General features: G+C 41.8%; 1 protein-coding gene across 1 annotated transcript in view; it reads left to right on the forward strand.

The window, feature by feature from the left end:
* LOC134445070 (butyrophilin subfamily 3 member A1-like) overlaps nucleotides 1-25,801 on the forward strand; it is a 38,317-nt gene that overhangs the window by 6,019 nt on the left and 6,497 nt on the right. The window contains exons 8-11 of the mRNA XM_063194183.1: nucleotides 177-203; nucleotides 328-834; nucleotides 12,705-12,785; nucleotides 15,209-15,262. Of these exons, the coding sequence (XP_063050253.1) occupies nucleotides 177-203; nucleotides 328-834; nucleotides 12,705-12,785; nucleotides 15,209-15,262 (669 nt within the window). The remainder of the gene's footprint in view (nucleotides 1-176; nucleotides 204-327; nucleotides 835-12,704; nucleotides 12,786-15,208; nucleotides 15,263-25,801) is intronic.

Consider the following 25,801-nt stretch of genomic DNA (forward strand, 5'->3'; position numbering starts at 1 on the left):
CCCTTAGACGGGTGAGGCATAAATGTAATTTCGTTGTGTGCTGTGAGCACTGTGTGCTGTGGAGTGCTGTGTCAAGGTGACAATGGGAGTTTCCCAGGTGGGCTTTCAATTCAATTGTGACTATTGCATGGTGACTAAAATAATATATTACATATTGTGTTATCACTGTGTTTCAGAGTGGGATAGTCTGAAACCATATGAAGGTAATTCCTCCATCTTCCTTTTGACATCTAATAAAAACACTCAATGATGAGGGCTTCCATGGAAATGTCACTTTCACATGAGATACAGATTAGGAACTGAATATCTTTGTTTTATTTGTTTCAGTGGAAAAAATCTGTCTGGAGGTTAAAGGAATCCCTGAGTTTCTGAAGATAAAGGATGGTCCGGGTGTGAAGACAGAAGTGTGGTGTCCTGATCCAGCAGGAGTCCAAGGCCATGGAGACAGAGCTCAACATGTGCTGTGTGAGCAGAGATTCAACAGAGGGAAGCACTGCTGGGGAGTGAAGATTTGGATAACACTATTGATCAAAGAAATGGCAGCAAATGATAAAAAGATCAAGCAAAAACAATCATGGTATGTGGGTGTATGTAGAGATAGTCCAGAGAAATATAAGAAAGTTCCCTTAACCCCAGAGAACGGTTTCTGGATTCTGCAGTATGAAAAGGGAACTGGGCTGTTTGTCAACACTGATCCCCCAACTCCAGTACCAGTAGCAGAGCTCTTCAAGAGACTTGGAGTGTTTCTGGACTGTGACAAACGCACTCTGTCCTTCTACAATGTAGACACCAATTCCCACCTGTGTACTTTTGAGAGTGTCGGAGGAATGTCTGGTAGAGATATACTCCGTCCTCTGATCAGTCCTGGAATTAGAGACTCAGAAGTCATGAGAGTCTGCACACATGAGGAGATGAAAAGTTACAGATAAATTTTTTTTAAAACAGGTAGAATTTAATGCCAAAAGCTTCAAGAAAATAATGACCTTCCCTGCAATACTTTCAAAGAACACAGTTCTTCCCCTAAACTACAGTAGACCTTTATCTAAGCTAAACCATAGATTGATTAACAATCACAGGTATTGCATTGCGGTGAAATGACAACCATCACCCTTAATCCTAACCTGACAAGTGTGTAAATTGTGTCTCCATAACCCAAAACAAGGTGTCATTTGTATGATGATTCCATAGTAGTTTTTCAGCACTTTTAAGATTCCATTTCTCTCTTAATAATCTAGTATTTATGAGAGGAAGAGAGGGGTAGAGAAGTAAGGGCTGTGTAATTACCCAATCTCCCCCCCCCCACACACACACACACACACACACATACTGGTCACACACGCAAACACATACAGTATATCACGAAAGTGAATACACCCCTCACAGTTTTGCAGATTTTTGAGTATATCTTTTCATAGGAAAGCATTGCAGAAATTGCACTTGGACACAATGATTAGTGACCTTTTAACAACATATTTAACCGCTGAAATTTCTTGTTCACTCAGAAAAAAGCAAAATACTCAAAAATCTGCAAAACTGTGAGGGATATATTCACTTTTGTGATATACTGTACATGCACACACACACACACACACACACACACACACACACACACACACACACACACACACACACACACACACACACACACACACACACACACACACACACACACACACACTTCATATCTTCAGAGGGGCAGCTTGGCCTAGTGGTTAAGCAGATGGGCTTTAAATCAGAGGGTTGCAGGTTTGAGTCCCACCCTTCTCACTCCATAGCTCTAGTGTCCTTGAGCAAGGCACCCATACATCACTCCAGGGACTGTAACCAATACCCTGAATTTACTTAAAACATACGTTGCTTCGGATAAACTTATCAGTTAATTGTAATGCAATGCAGTATTGCAACCATTTAGTTAGAGTAGTTCCTCTCCATTGATTTAGTGTCAGTATAGTCTAAGTGTAGTGTAGTGTAGGCCTAACGTAATGTAATATTGTAACTTTAATATTTAGTTATAGTGGTTCATCTACATCTCTGTGTAACAGGTTATAAGTCATGTTGGGATGCACGTTTCCACACTCCACGGGCTACAGTGTAATGTCCAGTTATATTAAATGGCATTTTGTATTTGCATTTGTATTTCCCATGTGTTAATCAGTAACAGTCCTATGCACCACATCTTGATGTTAAGCTTATAATGACAGTCTTGTAATTAATCATTTTTGTTTAATAACTACTTACTATGACTTTGGTATGCTGTAAATATTTGGTTTGTTTTAAGTTTTCGTTTTGGATAGAGAGAGTGGTCTGCATTCCATTCCATTCAGTTTTGGTCTTTGCAGATACTGCTGGGGGAATGACAATGAGAAGAAACGTGCAGTCTTTTCTCCCCCTTCTTTTCTCATTTCAGTAGGCCTACCTCAATTCAAATAATCATGTGAGCACGTAATCATGAATGTAATGTGTGTGGGGGAAAATACAAAAGAATATCCTCAACTTTTGCAAGAAAATGTACAAAACAATGAATGTAAGGAAATAAAGACATGTGTCCAGGAATTACAATGTCTGACTGTAGATTTCTTATCATTACATGAAAGTGACACTGCATTATATTATAACACTGACAATGTTGCTGGCTAATACACACCCATCAAAACAACTGGGCATCCAAGGCCTTGTGGCAGGGGTGTGTGGTGGTGTCTTTCCTCTTTTGGCATTGCCTATGTGTGTAATTCACACTCTCTCAGTGTCCACAAATGTCTTCTTTGAAGAGACTAGAAAGGCTCATCAAATGATATCTCATATACCAGAATACCCAAAGTTGCTGCGCGTTAAATGTTAAATCGGAGTAAAATTACCCAAGTGGACAACAAAGACAGAGGGCAGAGGAAAGGACACAAGTTCAGAGAAATGATTTGCACCCAATGAACTGTGCAGTGCTGTAGAATGGCCATGACCTTGGGGAGTCATGGGTAAGTGGTTAGGGCGTCAGACTAGTAGCCCAAATGTTGCCGATTCAACTCCTGACCCACCAGGTTGGTAGTGCAGGTTCAATTGTAAGTTTAGGAACATTTCATATAGATTTTTCCATTCAGCATTTTTTTTTCAACTTATAGTACCCTCCGAATACAAATCCACCTGTTTCCAATTTGTTCCTTAATATTTGGTGGAAAATCCAAGATGGCTGCAATTGTGTACAGAGAATTCTCCATTAATGCTGTTTCAAGGTTTGAATTTCTTCGGTTAATCTTTTTTTTTATTTCCAGGGAAACATTGAATATTAAACAACTTGTTTCCAATGTGTTATTTCATTTTTAGTGGCAAAATCCAAGATGGCTGACATCATATTTTGCAAAATTGGCATATTTAGGCTAGTATTTTTAAGTCTATAAAGCCATTGTTGACTATTATTGGTAATACTTGTTACATGACTGTGAAGTCAGCCATCACATAAACTAAATACATTTCAAAGTCCAAGAGACCAACATTTTATATTTCAAAATGAACATTAATATAATGCTTTCAGGTCTATGAAGCCATTCATTTGTACATTTAAGCACAGAAGATTTTGAATTCCTTCATGTAGGTACAGTACCTGTTATGCAGTGCTACCTATACTTGATTGGCTGCCTGTGTCAAGGCCAAGGCCTACATAGCATACAGTGCCCTCCATAATTATTGGCACCCCTGGTTGAGATGTGTTTTTTAGCTTCCAATTATTTTATTTTTTTTCTAAATAATATGGACCTTAATGGAAAAAAAGAGAAAAATCCAACCTTCAATACAAGTGCATTTATTCAGTGGGGAAAAAATCCCACATAAAGAAATAATTATTTGACATCAAATAATGTGTGTCACAATTATTAGCACCCCTGGTGTTAATATTTTGTACAACCCCCTTTTGCCAACAAAACAGCTCCTAATCTTCTCCTACAATGTTTCACAACATGGGAAAAGACAGAAAGAGGGATCTTCAGCCATTCCTCTTTGCAGAATCTCTCTAAATCATCCAGAGACCTGGGTCCTCTCCTCTGTACTCTCCTCTTCAGCTCACCCCACAGGTTCTCAATGGGGTTGAGGTCAGGGGACTGAGATGGCCATGGGAGGAGCTTGATTTTGTGTCTGGTGAACCATTTCTGTGTAGATTTGGCCATATGTTTAGGGTCATTGTCTTGCTGAAAGACCCAGTGACGACCCAGCTTCAGCTTTCGGGCAGAGGGCAACAGATTTTGATTTAAAATGTCCTGGTATTTCAAAGCATTCATGATGCCATGCACCCTAACAAGGTTCCCAGGGCCTTTGGAAGCGAAACAGCCCCACAGCATCACTGACCCACCCCCATACTTCACAGTGGGTATGAGGTGCTTTTCAGCATGCGCATCTTTCGTGGTACGCCAGACCCACTTAGAGTGTTTGTTGCCAAAAAGCTCAATCTTGGTCTCATCTGAACAAAGCACACGGTCCCAGTTGAAGCCCCAATACCGCTTGGCGAACTCCAGATGCTTGCGTTTATGATTGTGAGTGAGGAAAGGTTTTCTCCGTGCATGCCTCCCAAACAGCTTGTTGGCATGTAGACAGCGCCTGATGGTTGATTTGGAGACTTTGTGACCCCAGGATGCTACCATTTGTTGTAATTCTGTAACAGTGAGCTTTGGAGATCTTTTGATTTCTCTTACCATCCTCCTCACTGTGCGTGGTGGCAAAATAAACTTGGGTCCTCGTCCAGGCTTGTTTACCACTGTTCCAGTTGTTTTGAACTTCTTAATTATTCCTCTCACAGTGGATATGGGCAGCTGCAGTTGAGTGGCAATCTTCTTGTAGCCTCTGCCTGACCTGTGAAGGTCGACGCACATCTGCCTCACTTGTATGCTGTGTTCCTTTGTCTTTCCCATGTTTAAGAGTGGATAAGAGAAATGGCCTCGGTGTCACGTCATATTTATACCCCAGGGAAACAGGAAGTGATGAATTACTAATTAAATGTTCCTACATACTCTGGTAAACTTTGTAAACTACTGTAGAAATGACAGAAATGCTTCAATTATATTTATTTCCTGGGAATTGTTAAGGGTGCCAATAATTGTGGAACCGGTGATTTAATGAAAAATAATTATTTTTTAGTCAGGGATTTTTTTATTTTCTTACAATTCATTTGAGTTGAAGGCTACATTTTCCTACAATTTTCAGTGTGACAGTATTCTTCTGCAATAAACACTGAATTTATTTTAAGGCTTTTAACACATCTCAACCAGGGGTGCCAATAATTATGGAGGGCACTGTATGCTTTAGGGTTGGCTTCAGCTTATCTTATCTTATAACAGGTGTGAATGTATAATGAAAGAAAAATACCAATTACTTATATAAAATCAAATTAAACTGTGTCTCCCTCGACGCTCGCAGATGCTCTTCCTCTGAGACTGAGGCATCTTGATGATGGACAGTGGGCTCCACTCCTGTCATAAATCACACCTTCTCCACCTGTTATGCTATTGAGGAACTTGTCAAGTGCCTACAAACAGGGGCGGTTTTAGCTTTTGATCTTTAGGGGGGCCTGGCCCCTGGTGCTGACAGTGGTACCTGACAGAGGTACCTGACAGAGCAACTGTTCCATTTCTATTTCAGATTTGAGCTTTTGTTTTCAAAAGGCTTTCAATTTTAAATAACAGTGAAGGACTAACCACATAATCCTTGTGATTGGTAGCCTACTGTGTGTCATATATGCACCCTAATGGTTGTCATAGTTCTTATGTGTTTGAGAGGAAAGAAAAAGAGAGAAGGAAATATTATAATAAAGTAGGTCGATAGGAAGTATTATACAGAGTACATACAAAGCCAGGTGAAAATTAAAGTGGTAGTTCGCTATTTTAGACATTAAGCCTTGTTTGTGTGACTTCTGGGGTGAAGTAGAGATGTTCTCATCACAATTTTGACATTTGGTGCTGAACGGAGCATTTGGGTATTCAAGACTGCAGCCCCCCCACCTTTACATTGACTCCAATGAAGCACTCAAGCAATCGATCATAAAATGGCATTAAACTTTCGTTTGCAGAGACATGAAACTCACCGAGTGGTCAGAGGTGGGCAGCGATACGTTGGCTCGAAAATCACCGCGAAATACGCTTCCAGAGAAGATATATTCATTATTGTCCGTCTTCATTGATTGTATTGGTTTGACTAGTATTACTCCGCGCGACCGGAAATGGGGGTGCGTTTGTTTACGTTACTATCTATGGTTTGTATGCAAGCTGTAGTTTTTGTAGCCAGCCCCGCTCAAAGATAGCCGTTCTACCTCGCTCCTTGATGTCTACATTAACAACACACTATCGCTACCTACTGGCTGGATGTCTACTGCTATTCAACGGCGTCTGGGGAAAAATAGGTCCGCCAAATGCTAAACAACAGTTAGAAGGCATATTTCGCTGCAATTTTCGGGTCAATTTATCGCTGTCTACCACTGACCACACGGTGAGTTCCATGTCTTCTCAAACAAAAGTTTAATGCCATTTTATAATCGATTGCTTGAGTGCTCTATTGGAGTCAATGAAAAGGTGGGGGGGCTGCAGTCTTGGATACCCAAATGCTCCGTTCAGCACCAAATGTCAAAATTGTGATGAGAACATCTCTACTTCACCCCAGAAGTCACACAAACAGGGCTTAATGTCTAAAATAGCGAACTACCACTTTAAGCTTTTTTGTCAAAACTTGATTTCCTACTGTTAGGGCAGCTCTACAGGTACAGTAATTTGGCAGCATAATGGCTAAATGCAACAAGTAGAGACACTGAAGAACTAAGACTCCTAATTGGATGGTATTACTGCATATCTGCAATATATTTATTTAGGGCTAGGCCATTGAGTGACTTAAAAATAGTCAGAAGAGTTTTCTCTCTCATGTGCGCTGCACCACAAATCACAGTTACAATCGGTAGCTCAACAGATAAATATTCATTGTGACTTTTTAAAATCTGACATCTCCTTCTCAAGCAAACATAAAAATAACAATTAAAACATCCCCTGCCAGAAGTCATGCCGATGATGAGAATCTTCCAACAAGGTGCGCGCTCCCTGTCACACATGTAAATGGACAGTAGAAACCACGCGGGCACCAACGTCACTCCTCATTCCGAGCCAGTATGTTCCAATAACAATAACAATACACTTCACACAGTTCCCAATCATTAAAATCAGTAGGCTAACCTCCTGACTACCAGGGGAAAAAAAGTTTTAAAATCTTTGCTTTTTTTTACTCCCCCAATTGTTTGAAGGCAAAAAATGAGATTGACAACATTTTTTTCGAATTTTTATTTTTTATTTTAAAGATTTAATGTGTCCACTACAGTGGACATTGGAAGGCCGTACATTGAAAATGTACCTTAATTGCTATCAATCAATCTGGATGAAAAAGCATAACAATCAGTTTAATTATTAGTAAATTTGAGCATTTATGAGTTAACAATGAGTGTTTTATTGGTTTGAGGTGGAAACTGGATGTGTCTGTGACCATTATCATTCATGCAGGTCATCTCAAGTCAAAGCAATTTTGTTTTAAGCAACTGGACTTGCAGTTGAAGCTTGAATGACATGTGGTCCCTCAACTGAGAACTTTCACCAGAGTTGACTAATTTTATAGTTCTGATGTGTGAAATATGGGTTATTATCTCTGGAACAAACATGTGTTCATGTCTATAGGATTAATTTAGTCTTAATTTAATTTTTGGTTGAAATATTGTCCTGCAAAGTTCAGACACACATCAGAGTCATGCTCCACATGGGGCGACAAATGCATCAATAGGAAACGTTCTGCTTGTTCTGATTCTACTTTTCCTGCTTGAAATGAATCCTAAGAGGTCTCTGAATCTTCAGCATCTTCCTCAAACATCACATCTAGGATTATTTATCAATAATGTGCTGTAAAGTGTCTCTCCTTCTGATTCTGATACTGACTTTCTGACTGGAAAAATACTAACAAAATGGAAGATGTCACTACCAATGTCCATTTTAGAGCACATTTCTTTAACGCCTAAATATGGGAATTAAATAATGTTACATTAATTTAGAAATGGTTTAATTGTACTCTGAAGAGATTGAAATAACATATAAAGATGATGGTTTAAGACAATAATTGCCCACTTTAAAGTATTATGCATTTACTTTCGCGGCCTATTTTTAATGGACACCATTTTCCTTGCAAAGAAATAGAAAGTTCCCAAAACCCCACCCCTACACACATGGTATCATTGGAAAGCTCTGAATGTCCTCTTTAAAGACCATTGGGAGTTAGCACAGTAGTGTGTATGGGGTGGGAGATATTGCAGTTTACAAATGTCCTCTAGAGAGGACAAAAATGAACTGCTGGTAGTCAGAGAAGTTGGAGAGCCCGCATTCTCACATCACAATTAGGCCTATAGCATCACCAAAATATGGATAAACCTCCCCTGCATATGGGCGAACCTCGACTATCAATGTAATGGTGACTCGCCGTAATATAATTTTCAGCCGAGATTTGCCAATTCCAAGGCTGAAGCATGTTTCATACCCTCGAGTCACAACTTCTGAACGCTGCCTGGCAGATATATAATTTTGACTGTCCTGATGGTAGCGTAGGCTATTAGTAGTAACAACCCCTATTTTGTGTCCTCATCATTTGTAACTTACTCTGATTTCTTTTCTCATACATTTGCAAAGAAATGGCATGGTTTCCACAGTAGGCCTAGGTTGATTATGCATTGTATTCCATCTGTATTTGACTCCCCTTTCCGTTATCTTGCTACCTCAAGCTTTTGTGATTCTGACTGACTCACCTTGCATGGTCAACAGAGAGCCCCATAACACTGGCGAAAGTGAACGTAGGCTATTGTGCGTCGCAAGGCACCACCTGACAAAATCTTAGCCACCGCTACCTATGTTAAGCATGTTTCACGGATATCCACAACCTAATAATGGACGATTTTAATGGTCTTTCATTGCAACACTTTTTTTTTTTAACCAACATTTAGCAGCTTACAAAATTATGTCAGTTATGATGACAATCAATGCTATAGTCTGCACATAGCACGACAGTAGCCTACACCACTTCATCATACCTTCTCATCACAAGAATAGAGTTCTTCAGTAACGCGGAAGCATGTAGTAGATTGTAGTCTTTCATGTTAGCATTTAAGGACTTCCTGGTTCGTATCGGCTTCCGGCCTCCATTGAGAATGAATAGGGGTAAATTTCAAATAAGCTCCGAGTGCAAGCACGCGCTTAGCGAACCCCCGCAAACTGTCGAGGGTGTTAAAAATAGGCTGTAGGTATGACATGGTTGATCATTTTGTGTCAAACTTCGACATAAATACGATGTTGCGTCCATATGCTAAACCCGGAAGCTTTTGGCGACTACAGAAGTGGCGCCTGTATCTAACGGCATGTACGTGCGGAGGGTTGTACCCATGGCAACCAAAGGAAAGTATGTAGTTCGGAAGTTTTAATGATCAGAAAGGGGTTAGCAATATTGAATTATAATCGTCATGATTTAACATGTGAATACACCAACATGATCATACGATCCGTTCCACTAATGAGAAAGGGATGCGGGGACACGCTAATGTTCGTTGTTGCCGTGCAACTTATATTTTTGCCAAACCTGAATCTCTATGGCGTTTTGCAATGTAAAAAATCGCCATGGAACCGGTAGTCCAAACGCCGCATACAAGTTGACGTCAACGCTGAAGAGCTCTATATGCACGGATTTGGGTTCTGCATGATAAATCCAGGAACTACTTTTGCAAAAATCATAACTGAACACAACTCTGGCGGCAAACAGTTGCATGAAGATCCAATCAGAAGAGGTGTAGCAGACTCGTCACAAGACCTTTCTTGAAGTTCATACACAGGGTTGCCAGACGGGGCAGTCGCAGCTGAATATTGCGCAGGGACAAAGCGACTGCGCAATTGAATTCATTTCCAATACAATTCACATCTAATATTTTAAAAGGCTCCTGGGCTAGTGGGGCCGAGCCAAGTCACTGTGGGGGCGTGGCCCTACTAAAAATATCCTAAACTCGCCCCGTCTACAAATAAATAATACATTCAAATAAACCAATTGGAAAAGGGGTCAGTTCAGATATAAGCTTAGAGGAGATCCAGGATATTTGCTAGTTCAAGGGTTTTAGGACGCCATGCTAAAGTTTGACAAAAGATGAGATAAAAGTTGATAACATTTCATGTATATATCAAAATATTGCCAATAGGCATACAATACGGCAGAATGGCTTTATAGACCTTAGAACACCAAATGTCCTTATTTTGCTATAATATCAGCCATCTTGGATTTTGCTTCTAAAAGTAAAGGGATAATAGAAAAAAAAGTTGTTTTGTATTCAGAGAGGATCCTACAAATAAATAGGATGAGACACATTACCTAGTCATATAAATAGGCGTTCAATGCTTTTTTTTGTCATGCTGAATATATACAACAGAATAAATATTTTATGAATAAAGTTCATGTAATGGCTGACTGAAGAGCCCTTTATCCATTGTGAATATTACAAATACAAGAAAAGCAATGACAGAGACCTTAAAACACAAAATATGTAATCTATGCTACATGTCATGTCAGTCATCTTGGATTTTGGTAGTTAATTGGGGTGGGGGGGATGGAAACGGGTTGTTTTGTATTCAGGGGGTCTTAGAAATATAAAAAACACCATTTGCAAAAATGTATATGACATGTTTCTTTCAATTACATTCAATTCTGTTACAATATGACCACATATCCACATATCCGCCGTCTTGGATTCTGGGTATTTCCACCTCAGAAAAAAATTGGAAACAGGTAGATTCAAAGACTATGTGGTTTGTAGTTGATAATAAACACAATTTGGAAAAATCTATATGAAATGTTCCTAAACCTCTTTTTTTGGGAAAATTGAACCTGCACTATGGTGGGGGAAGTAATTAACCAGTGCTCTCTTACCCCACACCTCCACCAGTAGGGATCAAGTCAAGTCAAGTCAAGTCAAGTCAAGTCGGTTTTATTGTCAATTTCTTTACATGCACTGGTCATACAAAGAATTGAAAGTACGTTTCTTACTTTCCCATGCAGACAGACATAGACTCTGGACTCTAGGTGTGGACATGGACAATTGGACATAGACACCTAGAGTACCTATACAATACCCATACAGACATACAGTGTATACAGTGCAAGACTGGGCAACAGCAGACATACATAGAACATACTGTATATTAAAAAGAGGTAGTCTTGGCAATTCAGTTATGTCCTATTGTGACAATTCTGAAATAGTAGCACTTACACTGTCAACAACACTCATTGTCTTGTAACAATAAAGAGAAAAGGGAACGCTTCACTGGGTCCTGTATCCAGTCAGTAAAAAAGGGTGCTCATCAAAAAGAATTTGGGCGTCCAAACTTCCATGAAAAGAATGAGTAGATAAACAACACTATTTGAGGTACTCCTTACTAAAGTTAAAAAGCCTTTATTAAATACGGGCATGTAGCCCATGTACGGCCATATTTGCAGTTCAATAGCCACGCCTTATAATGGGTTTCAATGGGAGAAAAGACTACAAGGCTGCCTGAAGAGGCCTTTGTACATATATTTTGTACCAGCATTACAGTAAACACAGAGTATTTTGCACTTTCTTTAAAACTTATAATTTTGTCTTGGTTGTTTATGAAGGACACTCGGGTATAAATTTACAACAACAAAAAAATAATTATGTGACCATGTGGCCCTGTGACAGTGGTGATGAAAAATGTTGGTCCTCTTTATCAAGAAAGTTGCCTACCCCTGACTTACACACAGAAAAGGATGCCCCACTGTGTGCTAACTAAGGACCATCAAAGTGCCCCAGACTTTCACAAATCCTGCTCCTCTTTTGCAGTATTGTTCCTTTGGACTGACATAACCTCCTTGCTAAGTTTAATGTTTCTTTTGATTTTGTAATGTTTCCTTCGGCTCAAGTCAGCTTTTAACCCATTGATGCCTGATGTTGCGTTGCACAACATTGGCCCTGGCGGCTGGAGCTGCATTGCGCAACATTCAGGCTCATGACATTTGAGACAAGTTTATTAAAAGTCTCTGTTTGTTTGAGATCAAAGAACACATTCTAATGAAAGATTAAACCACTGCCGTAAAGCCCATTGGGAAACTCCAACTCCCATTGTCATTGTGACACAGCACTCCACAGCACACAAGTGAACACTGCACACTGCACACAACGAAATTGCATTCATGTCTCACCCATGCAAGGGGGCAGCCCTCAGTGGCGCCCCATGGGGAGCAGTGCGGTGGGACGGTACCATGCTCAGGGTACCTCAGTCATGGAGGAGGATGGGGGAGAGCACTGGTTGATTACTCCCCCCACCAACCTGGCGGGTCGGGAGTCGAACCGGCAATCTCTGGGATGCAAGTCTGACGCCCTAACCGCTCACCCATGACTGCCATGATGAGGGTCTTAGCGTTGAAATGCAACTTAGTACATATTTTTATGTGCTTCAGAAGCTGACATGTTTAGGTTTTTATAGGCTGAGGGCAGCTTTTCTTAAAAAGGGCTTAGGCATTCAGCACCCTTTTTTGCAGGTGCCTTAGGCGTCAATGGGTTAAATACCTGTCTGACTGAAATGGCTTGAGCGCTTCAGGTTGGACAACTTGGTCTTCAGACAAGTACCAATGAATGTTTTGTGTGATATTCTTCTCATGTGTAGGAGCGCTGACCGCTGCCTTCGTTGTGACCCTGCTGGTGTTGGTGGCTGTGCTCATTGGGATTTTTGTGGCCCACAAGACAGGTAAACTATCAAGAGTAGGGTTCCAAAGGGTAAGTGTATAGTTCTGATGCCCTCCGCGAAAATCTATAATGTACTGTAGGTGTAACTTGTATGGGAACAACAAAACTCACTTAGCTCTTTTCCTACATCTGCCTTAATGGGAGCATACCTATGTTCCCTGGGTCCTATGTTCCCCAGGTCCTATGTTCCCCTGTCTTTGTATGGGACCAAGGAACTTAGGACCCTTTTTCTAAAAAAAGGGTTCTATGTTCCCCGCATTGTATGTTTCTGAGTTTTCAAATTATGCCCTTCCCAAAACCACCCCTAAGCCTAACCTGTCAGTAATGCAATGTTTCTGAGTTTTCAAATTGTGCCCTTCCCAAAACCATCTCTAAGCCTAACCTGTCAGTAATGCAGTGTTTCTGAGTTTTCAAATTGTGCCCTGACCAAAACTATCCCTAAACCTAACCTGTCAGAGGTGCAACAACAACCTGCGCTTTGCCATGTGGCACCAGTCTACTTTGAAGCAGCAGGGAACATAGAACCCTTTTAAAAAAAATAAATAAAAAGGCAGGGAACATAGGACCCAGGGAACATAGGCCTTAATTTGCCCCCGGGGATCAATATAGTTACTACTCCAGTTTACTCTAGGCCTACTCTACATGTGGTCTTCATCCATACAGGCTTCATCCAAATTTCTGGGCCCCCAAAGACATCGCCAGGTACTGTTGACAGCTGCTTTCTTCAATGTGACATTACCTCAATAGGAGAAAAGAGGACACCCGAAGGGGCTACCCGAAGAGGCCATTTTTGTAGTTCAATAGCAATGTCATATAATGGCTTTCAATGGGAGAAAAGACAACACACACGCACACACACACTCACTTGGTTAGTAAGACAGTTCAGTTCAGTACTTTTAAATTCTTTAAAGAGATGCTTTAGCCACACAGTCTCATCCCAACTCATCAATGTCTGACTACCATTGACCAGGCGGTACTTTTTGACCTTGAGCTTATACTATGTTAATGAGGTTACGTGAACCTAGACCTTTCTCTAACCTTAACCGTCAGTGGGCGCCTTTGAGGCACACATCTGGTCATAAATGGACGAATTGGAATGATGAAATGTACCGGTAGGCTGTACACGGCATGCATAGATATATACAGGGGTTTGACAAAATATCTGAGACACCTGTCATTTTAGTGTGGGACGTTTCATGGCTCAAGTGGACCAACCTGTGGGCCAATCTTAATTAATGGCACATTGCACCAGTAAAGTGATGTGTGAAGATTCAATTAGCAGGGTGAGAGCACATTTTTGCTCAAAATTTTGCAATGCACACAACATTATAGGTGACATGTCAAAAAGGAGAAATTCTTGGTACATGTGTAACTGTTGCATCTTTGACCGAGACAGCAAATCTTTGTGATGTATCAAGAGCCACAGTATCCAAGGTAATGTCTGCATACCACCAAGAGTCCCTAGGGGAGGTTCATGCATTTTTTGACGGCAGGGAGGGTTATCAAACTTTTGAAGCTTGTTAGTGTAGGGTCATGCAAAATTTGATGATCAGAGGTGTACATCTTCCGATGACCCCGAAAATAAATAATGAGCAGTCCCTTACAAGTGAACAATTATTATTGAATGTTTTATAAGTTTATATGTTTTTATTAAATGTTATGGGTCTAACGAGGTGCTAGATGGACCCTATGAGATTAAATGATTAATGCTAGTTCAGTTGTTTGTAACATGTTTTGATGGTGTAATGTAATGTCATGTACAAATGGTATGTAAAAAGTTATGAATTGGACCTCCTATTCTTCCTGTTATTTTCATGTCATCAGGAGAGACTCTGCTGGATAAAATAGGTACCTACCCTGAAGTCATTTTTACAACATCCCACCACTGAGGTAGCAAAGTATTGTATGAAACCACATATCACCCTGAACTAACATTATTACATTTTCACTGATTTGATTTTAAGCGCTTATTTGTTCTTATTTGGATTGACAGCTTCTCAAATCAAAATACCAACATCTCACTGAGGCTGAACATTATTGATAATGAAACTAGACCTCACCGTATGTTGTAAATCACTGTTTTTAATCATCTGATTGTTAAAGGTAACGCAGAAAAAAGACCTGACACACCACCACGAGACAAAGAAACAAACACGTTAAAAACAGGTACATATGTATTTCTTGTCTTTTGACGTCGTGTCAAAACGTTAGTCTTGCACCATTCTAAATGCAAATTAAATATCTATGTCTGTGTTGCTCTGGCGATCGACCTTCATTTCTTCAACTAGGTTATTCCCGTTAACACTGCACTAGATTGTAAGGTTCAGGGATGTGGAGGATAAACAGCTTTTCTATGTTTAATTATTGTCACTCAGATTGCATACTTTTAAAATAAAAAATACTCATGGGCATTTTATCCTCCAGGGACAGCAGAGAAGGGAATCAACACAGAGTCTACAGCGATCATTGTGACCCCAGGTATACACATTTATTGATTTTATGGCTTTGAGATGTATGTACACTCTTTATGGGTCAAAGTGGTTAGTAAGGTGATCCGTACCTGAACAATGCTGAGATCAAGTCCTGATAGGACGGTAGTTGCATTTGGCTGCCTGCCAATCAGAGGCGATTCTAGGGTCAGATGGGGCCCCAAGCGAAAATGCTAAAGAACGAACATTTGCACCAAAATCACCACCACTGTAGTAAGATATGGGCTGTTATTCACTATCTAGGGGCTTGGGGGCCCCAAGTGGCTGCCTGCCTAGCCTGGTGACAAGATGCGCATCTGCTGCCAATCAAAAGAATTCAACCAGATGAAATGATGGTTGAATGAAAGATTTTCTAAAAGAAAGCAGGGCTCCAGAGTGCGACCAATTTGGTCGCATATGCGACCATTTTTTTCAATGGTGCGCCTGAAAAATATTTTTAGGCGCACCGGTGCGACCAGCCATCAGTAGAACAAAATCAATTACTAAACAATAATGGACATAAACTGAATAGTCATTCTACAATAAAACGTGTCGATGCGGTCATTCCTTCAACTCCGCTGAACTACCGGTAGCTTACTCCCCCTTCCTCGTTCACAGGCAGCCCGACGTTTCAGAATAGAATGTTCGACTCAACGTATATCCGAGTTCACATGTGCCAGCGAGTTTTGTGTTCTCAACCAGGCGAATTTTGCAACGGACGAGAGAGTTACAAGCACGGTAAAAACAGTAAAATGACTTGAGGATATTTTAAACACGAGAGAGTCACAATCACGGGGAAAACCTAAATGGCCTGAGCGGATATTAAACATTGCCACACAAAAACGCAGACGGCTGCGGATAATTGCCCGTTTCTGCCGCGTGCAGAGCTGGCCAAAGTACAACAGGTGACTCGCTAATCTGTCGGGACTTCTGTGAGAGTTTTTTGATAGCGACTAGGGCAGGCTACATACTGCCTATCAGTCGGCAAGGCATCGTTCATGCACCTCGAGACAGCACGAGAGAGAGAGAGAGAGAGAGAGAGAGAGTGAGTGAGCGAGCGAGCGCACTAGTGCTGTCGTGTCTGTTCATAGCGCTTAGACAACACAATCATGCAGAGGGAGAGCGCTCAAAAATGGGGAAATATCAAACCCAATTCACAGCGGATACCACTGTAAACATAGACTAGGCTATTTGTGTCTAATGATTTTAAAAATCATGACATTTTTAGCAGGGTTTGTTAAAAAAAATCTATCTATCCATCCATCTATCTATCTTCATATTGTAACTGTGCTTCCTTGTGCCGTGTGCATAGTCTTATTGCAGAAAAGGCAGGTAGGCCTATGTTTATCTTACTTGTCAAACACTACTGACTAAAAGGCTACTAATTTGGTCTTTTCTACCAGCCAAACTGCTTGTAGCCAAGATGTGTTAGTTAGGTAGCCTACGGTCATGTCTTTTATAAGGAGCACATTCGGAAGAATTCTATTATTGTTGCTATTATTAGCTATTGTTATTATTTTTAATTATTATTTTTTAAAGCTGAGGTGCGTGTGTGTATGGGGTGGTGAAAACACTTGGATGCACCTAAATGTTGTGCTGGTGCACCTAAAAAAAATGTTTAGGCGCACCAGTGCAACCAGTGCAAAAAGTTAGTCTGGAGCCCTGGAAAGGTAAATCAAACCACACCTACCTGAAGGTCGGTCTCCTAACAGGTCTCTACTGTCTATGGCGTTTGGTGGCGGCTTGCATAAGATTCCAATTTTCCAATGTCTCTGGGAGAACCAGATGATTAGCAGCATGTGGATGTTGGTTACCGTGGTTACCAGTTAACATCCCTAGCAGCATGTGGATCTTGGTTACCGGTTAACATCCCTAGCAGCATGTGGATCCCTAGCAGCATGTGGATCCCTAGCAGCATGTGGATCTTGGTTACCGGTTAACATCCCTAGCAGCATGTGGATCTTGGTTACCGGTTAACATCCCTAGCAGCATGTGGATCTTGGTTACCGGTTAACATCCGTAGCAGCATGTGGATGTTGGTTATCGGTTAGCATCCGTAGCAGCATGTGGATGTTGGTTATCGGTTAGCATCCGTAGCAGCATGTGGATGTTGGTTATCGGTTAGCATCCGTAGCAGCATGTGGATGTTGGTTATCGGTTAGCATCCCTAGCAGCATGTGGATCTTGGTTACCGGTTAACATCCCTAGCAGCATGTGGATCCCTAGCAGCATGTGGATCTTGATTGTTCACATATTAATGAAATGCCGTCTGACCCGCCTTTGGCGGATCAATGCACGACAGCCATCCGGTCTGTTCGGATGAGGTCTTGATCCGGCTCTCCAACCGGTTCCTCCGGGTTTTAGATCAGAGCTAGTTCATGGGCGGAGACAGTTGACATGGCAACATCACAGAGGAACCGGAAGGGGCTAAGATGGACTTCTGGGGGGTTTGGACTGTGAAGTCATCTGACAGAGAGAGACAGAGAGAGAGAGAGAGAGAGAGAGAGAGAGAGAGAGAGAGAGAGAGAGAGAGAGAGAGAGAGAGACAGAGAGAGAGAGAGAGAGAGAGAGAAAGTAATTATAATGTGTACCTATGGCCTGAAGTGTCTATTCAGTGGTGCTTTTATCTGTAATTTCTCTGGCAGGTAATAGGCCTACCTTTCTCTTGGGCATCTGGCGGGTAATAGGCCTACCTTTCTCTGGCGGGTAATAGGCCTACCTTTCTCTTGGGCATCTGGCGGGTAATAGGCCTACCTTTCTCTTGGGCATCAACCCACATGGCTCCAGAGATGAGAGCACACAGAGTCAGCACCTTCAACATGTCTGCCAAACACTGTAACAATACAAGATAGATAGGGCAGTCATGGGCAAGCGGTAAGGGTGTCAGACTTATAGCCCAAAGGTTGCAGGTTCGACTCCCAACCTGCCAGGCCAGGTTGGTGGGGGGATTAATTACCCAGTGCTCTCCCCCATCCTCCTCCATGACTGAGGTACCCTGAGCATGCTCTCCCGTCACACTGCTCCCTTTGCCCTCTTGCATGAAGACCCTTTTTCTTTGTCTGGCTCGCTATTTACTGTAACCGTGTGCTAATGTGTGCTCTGAGAAAGCTGAGATCTTTCAATGTCTGCAACAGACTCCTGCAGATGTTCTACCAGTCTGCCATGGCCAGTGTGCTCTCCTATGCTGTGGCATGCTGTGGTGGTAGCATTAGGAAGAGAGATGCTGGACGGCTTGACAGGCTGGTGAGGAAAGCAAGGTCTGTTGTAGGCACATAACTGGATGCCCTCACAAACACTGCTGACAAGAGGACACTTAGCAGATTGGACTCTATTTTGGACAACTACAAGCACCCCCTGTACCCAGTCTTCGACAACCAGAGAAGCCTGTTCAGCTACAGACTGCGCGCCATCTCCTGCAAGACAGACAGGCTGCGGAAGTCCTTTGTACGCAGGGCCATCCAGCTATTCAACATTGCACAGAAGGACACACAAAGAGAGATCGTCATTATAGGGGGCTGGACTGCATAAACAATCCCACTCCTGCACACTTTATTTACCTGGACTCTTTACCCTTCGACTCCTCTTCAGTGGAATGCACAGCTGCTTGTGTGTGTGTGTGTGTGTGTGTGTGTGTGTGTGTGTGTGTGTGTGTGTGTGTGTGTGTGTGTGTGTGTGTGTGTGTGTGGGTGTGTGTGTGTGTGTGTGTGTGTGTGTGTGTGTGTGTGTGGAGAGAGACACAGTTGGTGACGTGTGTAACCCCCCGAACTACTGATTCTCCTGGACACTTTGGTGGTAACTTTGTCTTGGCCACACAGCACAGGTTACACTATGTACACTTTATTTTTGTGTGTGTTTGTGTATGTGTGTGTGTGTGGGTGTGTGTGTGTGTGGGTGTGTGTGTGTGTGTGTGTGTGTGTGTGTGTGTGTGTGTGTGTGTGTGTGTGAGAGAGAGAGAGAGAGAGAGAGAGAGAGAGAGAGAGAGAGAGAGAGAGAGAGATGCCTTGGCAAAATGTATGTAACAGTGAGCTATATATGATTATTTTATGTGTAAATATGTGTGTTATGTCTTGTGGGCAATGTCTTTATTTATGTGTGTATGCTACTTGACACCTTAATTTCCCCCTGGGATCAGTAAAAGATACTCTACTCCAGTGGTTCCCAACTGGAAAAGTCTTGACCACCATTTTACACTCTCATTCGGTCGCGACCCAATTTTTTTAGCGTTCAAGTCAATTCAATGCAATTCTCAAAATGTAACCAAGACTCGAATGACTGTTTGCACGCTATCTATCTCGCATAAACATTCAGATTGTATCTATGACGACAGATGACACGGAGTTCACTAGCCTATCAAAATAAAAGTTTTAAATTGTTGCAGGAAAAGTTGGATTTTTTNTTTAGAATTACGTTTTTTTTACACCAAGGCTCCACGACCCACCCATGACCCCTCCGCGACCCATCTTTGGGTCGCGACCCACCAGTTGAGAAACACTGCTCTGCTCTACTCTAGTCTAATGTACTTTACAAAAAAACCTAACCCCAACCCCACTTAACATCTGCACTTCTTGTTCTGCACATTTTCTGTGCACTTTGTATCTGCTGGTGATGTTGGCTATGATTTTGTCCTCGCCAAGTACTGTAGCAACACACAGAGGCATTGTATTCAATATGTCTGCCAATCAACATGGGGTTTAGCTTCAGTCACATCACTGCTGTACCGTAACTCTGTAAGTCATTTACAATAATGGAATGCTTTTCTTGTATTCTGCTGATCATCACAATGCCAGTAACCCATAATCAGCAGGTTTGTTCCTTCTTACCTGTAGTTATATGCACAGACAAAAATATGGTCCATCTTTTGCCCATGTAACGGAGTTAAAATATACTCTTTTTGTATTAAGTGAATCCTCACAAAATCTGTTTTCTGTTTTCACAATGTTATTGGTTTTTGGAATTATTTTGCATGTTGTACCGCATTCATCTTAGTTGACCATGGGCCTTCACGACTGCTTTTCGCGTTCGTGCCTCTTGGGTGCTTGCGCCCTCCGTACCTCCAGCTAGATCGCCCCACGCTGGAGGTAAGCAGTGTTAAGTAGCGCTCCGGGTAAAACATTCTATTTTATTGAATGGATGTGCTGTGACTACGAGTCCTTTCCTGAATATGAAAGTAGATAAGCAGTATTAAATGATTCTCTGAAAAAGTAATGTTTCAACTCGATGTAAACTTGTTATAAATCGAGCTGTCGTGTTTCTGTGTTCACATGCTTTGTACCCTGCTATGATGTGCAGCATGGTGTGAAACCAAGGTCCTGATTCCGTATTTCTTCTTTTAATCATATTGCAGTAATTGCAGTCGAGTGACGGATGCCCTGGTCATGTATATTTGTTTTCATGAATGCAGGTACGTTGTTGTAAATTGTGTAAGACTTATGATTGTTCTCTTAACTTCATGAAACTTCAGTATGCTCGCTGTATGTCTGCCATTTTGTTACTCTGAATTGTAAGCCAGCTAGATCGCCCCACGCTGGAGTAATTGCAGTCGAGTGACGGATGCCCTGGTCATGTATATTTGTTTTCATGAATGCAGACAATAAACCGAGCAGCTGAACCCCTGGTCTCCTTCTGGTCTTTGGACGGGTCTGTTACACTCATGTGTGAATTTAAACAGGTCAGGTTTGCATAGTTATAGTGTTTTGCACCACTGAAAGCTGGAGAGACAGAAGAGATTATTCACTAATGTGTGTTAGGGTTATTTTATCTTTTATGAAACTCAGAAGCAGTGTTAATTTTGTCAGCTTTTTTTGATTTAGTCGTAGTCTTAGTCACAATGACGAAAATCAATTTTAGTCTTAGTCACATTTTAGTCATTGCCTTCCCAATTTAGTCTTAGTCTTTGTCTAAATGACGAAAATCAATTTTAGTCTTAGTCAATTTTTAGTCATTTTAGTCAACACTGTACATAATAGAACTTCTCCACACACTGCTTCTCTTTTTAACATATATCATTGACTGGACAGAATAAACCTTCTCCGTGCACTGCTTCTCTTTTTAACATGTATCACACTGTGCAGAATGAAACTTCTTCACACACTGCTTCTCTTTTTCTCTGTTGTATTTAACACCAGTGTTAATTTAGTCAGTTTTTTAAAAAATTAGTCTTAGTCTTAGTCACAATGACGAAAATCAATTTTAGTTTTAGTCATATTTTAGTCATTGCCTTCCCAATTTAGTCTTAGTCTTAGTCTAAATGACGAAAATCAAAAAAGGGCTTTGACGAAATATTTTAGTCATAGTCATGGTTGACGAAATTAACACTGCTCCGAAGAGTGAAGAAATGGGGGAGTGACACCCTCCAAGGCTTAACACAGTAGACTAAAAAAACAGCCTCTGCCACCAAAGCTAAACAAACCCTAGACTTGTGAATCCTGTATCTCTGCATTTCAATCTGTCTCAAACACACAGCGCACATTTATTTATGGCAGAACGATGTTTTGACCATGATCTCTTCAGATTAGTACCCCTATGTCAACAAGTACCCAGCATGTAGGCCTAAAACAAAAAAAACATCCTTGTTTGACTAGCTAGCATCTCAACGTCTTGGAAAATAATTTGATGAAAGATATTTCTCAGTCATACGTTTTTCTGAATGTCAAAAGATTACGCCTACACATACAGGTACAGTACCCAAAATATGTTCAATCTTACTTACTGAAGGGAGTTGATCTCGAAAAGTGTGTGGTGGTGTTTTTGTGTCTGAATACTATGGTCTCAGCAGGTCCTCCGGTCTCTGTGGCATACACTGTATCATAAAGTTTAATAGATAATATATTAGTTTCACTTTTACAGAGGGAACAAGAGTGAGCTGTGATTGGCTAGTTTGAAACGTGGGAGTGCCTTGCCTTGCGTGGGAGCATGCCTTCTCAGAATAGAGCTGTCGTACTCTACCCTCTACTCTCTCTAGTTCTCTCTCTCTGTAGCCTCCCCATCCCTTTCTCTCTCTCTCTGTAGTCTCCCAATCCCCCCTCTCTCTCTCTGTAGCCTCCCCCTCCCTTCCCCTCTCTCCCCCAACTCTTTGCTCTCCTTTTCTCATCTTCTCCCTTTCTCTGTCCCTCCCTTACTCTTTCTTGCCGTTTCTTTTCCCTCTCGTTGCTGATGCTATGTCTAGTTAGTATGCGTTGACCCTCATTTTGTTTGTTTGTTTATTTGTCTAAAACAAGGCTCCTCTGAGAACGCCAGTGTCAGGATCCGGACCCACATGTCTTGTTTTTGGACCCTTGTGTTTTGATGTCTTTCCCCTCTTGTGCTCCGTTTTGGTTTCCTTGTGTTTTGGTTTACGTTTTTGACCTGTCACCTTCCCTTTCCATGTGCTTTTGTGTTTTCCTGTCATGTGTTCTGTCCCACCCCTTGTTTGTGTCACCTGGTCCTCTTGTCTCGTTTGCCTTGCTTAGTTCTCCTGATTGTTTCCATCTGGTACCTGCCCCTTTTCTCGTTTCCTTGTTATCCTCCTGTTACCCATGCCTGCCTTCAGTCACTGTCTGCATCTGCTTACCTTGTTTGTCATTGCGTTCACCTGCTCTAGTTAGTCTCGTTTGCCCTGGTCATTGTCTCCACCTGTGTCTTATCCTATCGTCTGCCCTGCTCGTGTCCATTTGTTATTGTCTTTGATTTTGTGTTTGATTGTCCCATTTGGTTCCTTGTTTGCCCCTCTGCCCTCTGTGATCTTTGTAATTGTTCACTCGTCTCTTTGTAGTCTTGCCACCTGCTCCCTGTTGTCTCCTGCCCTATCGTGTGCCTCTTAGTAATTCCTCACTGTGTATTTAGGTCCTGTGTTTCTGTTGTCTTGCGTGGAATCATTTGTCCAGTTGTGTCGAATCGCTGTCCGTGAAACCTGTACGTTTATCCCTGTATCCTGTAACTGTTATCCCGTGTTCTGTGTAGGTTATGATAGTTTTTCCCCCTCGTGAGTTTTTGTTTTCTCATTCCTTGAGCTTTGTTCTGTTCCTAGTTTCGAGTTCTAATAAACCCCTGACTTTCCCTGGACTTTTTGTGTGCTGCATTTGGGCTCTTCCTGAGAAAAACCTAACTGCCAGGTTTATATTTCTAAAAAGGTTCCTGTGATAAGTTCCTTCCTTCACGGTGGTAAGCTGAAGAGCCTTTAAAGGTTCTTCGATGATTCATTTGAATGACATCGTTGACAGGTTCATCTGCAGGAAGAGGCTGTCCAGCAGCACACATAAATACACATAATGTTTTTCAATAGGAGGAAATACTACACACTAGTCAGGTCAGCGGACATTTTTGCAGTTCTATAGCCATGTCTTATCATGGGTTTCAATTGGATAAAGGGGGATTCATACTAGTCGTGAGTGGTGCTAGTCTCCTTCATACTTCACTCACGACGATGGCGCGCGCCGTCACGTGACCTAAAATTTCGACACGCCCCCCGTCGTAAGCTCAAAATTCGGCGCGTGTCGCCACGTCGTGCACACGAGGATTTTTCTAACTTGTCGTGCGCCACCAGCGACCACGCAGATAGGCAGACAAAGCAGGAGTTGCGAAGAGAGGCTACAACTACTGTAGGCTACTACAGAATGGATCCTGCATCATTTTGAGGATAATAAAATGTCAGAGTTATTTTATCTTCTCTCTTAAATGTTGTTCAGTGAAACAATTGTTTACTTTGTTCAGAAGCACGTTGTGTTCGGCGATCTATTTATAAATTCTGCCGCCAGAACAATGCTCTCACATGGTCTTGGAATTATCTGGCAATGTAGGCTACAACAAAAAATATATGTTTCAATGTGGTAAGTCACAAGTCAGACGTTCAGTAACCCTACAGCAGCCGTGTTTGGCTTTCTATTTTATACATCAGTAGAACTCACGCTGCGAGTTGCGAAAAATACTGCCGTTTCTCTCATGAACAGCAGAGGGCACTTCCGACAATGCGAGCAAGGCGCTTTTGAAGTATGAATAGTCTGTCGCAAGTGATGACGTCATTAATGGTTCTCGCGCCACTCGCGACAAAGTGCGCACGTGAAGTATGCAGAGCCCTTAAAGGACCACACACTACTAGGCTACCTGTAGTGGCCATTTTTGTAGTTCTATGTAGTTCTACGTTCTATGTTTCATAATGGGTTTCAATGAAATAAAGAACCACAGGCTAGGCCGTTTGTAGTTCAACAGCACATTCCAGCCCTTTAGTACAGACACACACACACGCGCATACAGACACACACACACGCGCATACAGACACACACACACGTGCATACAGACACACATATGCGCGTGCACGCACACGCACACGCACACGCACACATGCACAGGCATGCGCGCACACTCACACTCACACACACACACATACACACACACACACACACACACACACACTCGCACACACACACACAGTGGCGTGGAACAGGGGGGGAAACCCCTGACTCATTCTTAGGGCCCAGCCCACCTGGGGGGCCCACCAGGGGGCCCCCTAAGGAAAATGTTCTTCTTCTTTCGTTTTTTTAAACATTATTTTTTATTTTTTTAAAAATAATGTCAATACATGTTGGTAATCTATGTAATTCCAATGTTCTCTGGAAATACATCTATTAAATTGGACATCATAGCCTGAAAATAGGCTATAATCTATATCAGACACCCCCATTATTAGTACGCATTGGTTTAGCTCGCCCTCTCGCGGACTTTTGATTGTACAATATGCGGAATCAACACTCACTCGCTTCATGCATTAAACGCAGGAGCCGGTTAACAATGAAAGATGTCTAAAACACCAGGCTTTCACAAAAAGAATATAAAGGCAAGAGAGATAGGGGAAACAAGATGAAGGAAAGCAACTGCTGTTGATTTCTTGCAAGAAAGGTGAGCCCAAATGTCAAAATTACAGCCTAGGCCTACACAGTAGACTAACTGGTTATCCCATTCCCATTCCGTGTGGCCACTGTGATAGCCGAAGTCAAATACAAAAATACGGTAATCTCATTTTGTTAGCTATAATTGTGATATAGAACCCATATCATATTTGTCTTTGATATTCATAACAACAAGTGTCCCAAAAGACCAACATGTTGGTTCAAATATCCAAATGATAGCAAAGCATATTTGTGAAATGAATCCCCCTCAATCTCTGAAAACGTCACGAATGTGAACAACACGAATGTCGCAGCAGGTGCAAATGGTGTGAACTTGAGAGAAGGTAAGCCTATTTTAGCTAATAGCTATAGTCTTCAGGAAAAGCAGTTTCTCAACCGGGTGCAATGCTGCCCGCCCTGGTCATCAAATTTGCAGATTGATTCTGTCCTCGTAACGATATGAATATTATCGACGTCATGTTCATCAGTTGCCAATGTCAAGGTGGCGGCGCGAACAGCTGTCAGTCATGAACTGTCATTTTGCTTTTATTTCCCTGGTCATCTGACAACGCCCCGCCCGTTATAGCTGATGTATGGTAAATGAATGACGAGATTTTGACGGGGCGCACCCGTCTGCGCTTTGAATGCTGCTGATGCCATTCGAATCTGCGTAAAGCGCAAGAGACGA

This window comes from Engraulis encrasicolus, unplaced genomic scaffold (assembly GCF_034702125.1).
Source record: "Engraulis encrasicolus isolate BLACKSEA-1 unplaced genomic scaffold, IST_EnEncr_1.0 scaffold_97_np1212, whole genome shotgun sequence".
NCBI lineage: Eukaryota > Metazoa > Chordata > Actinopteri > Clupeiformes > Engraulidae > Engraulis > Engraulis encrasicolus.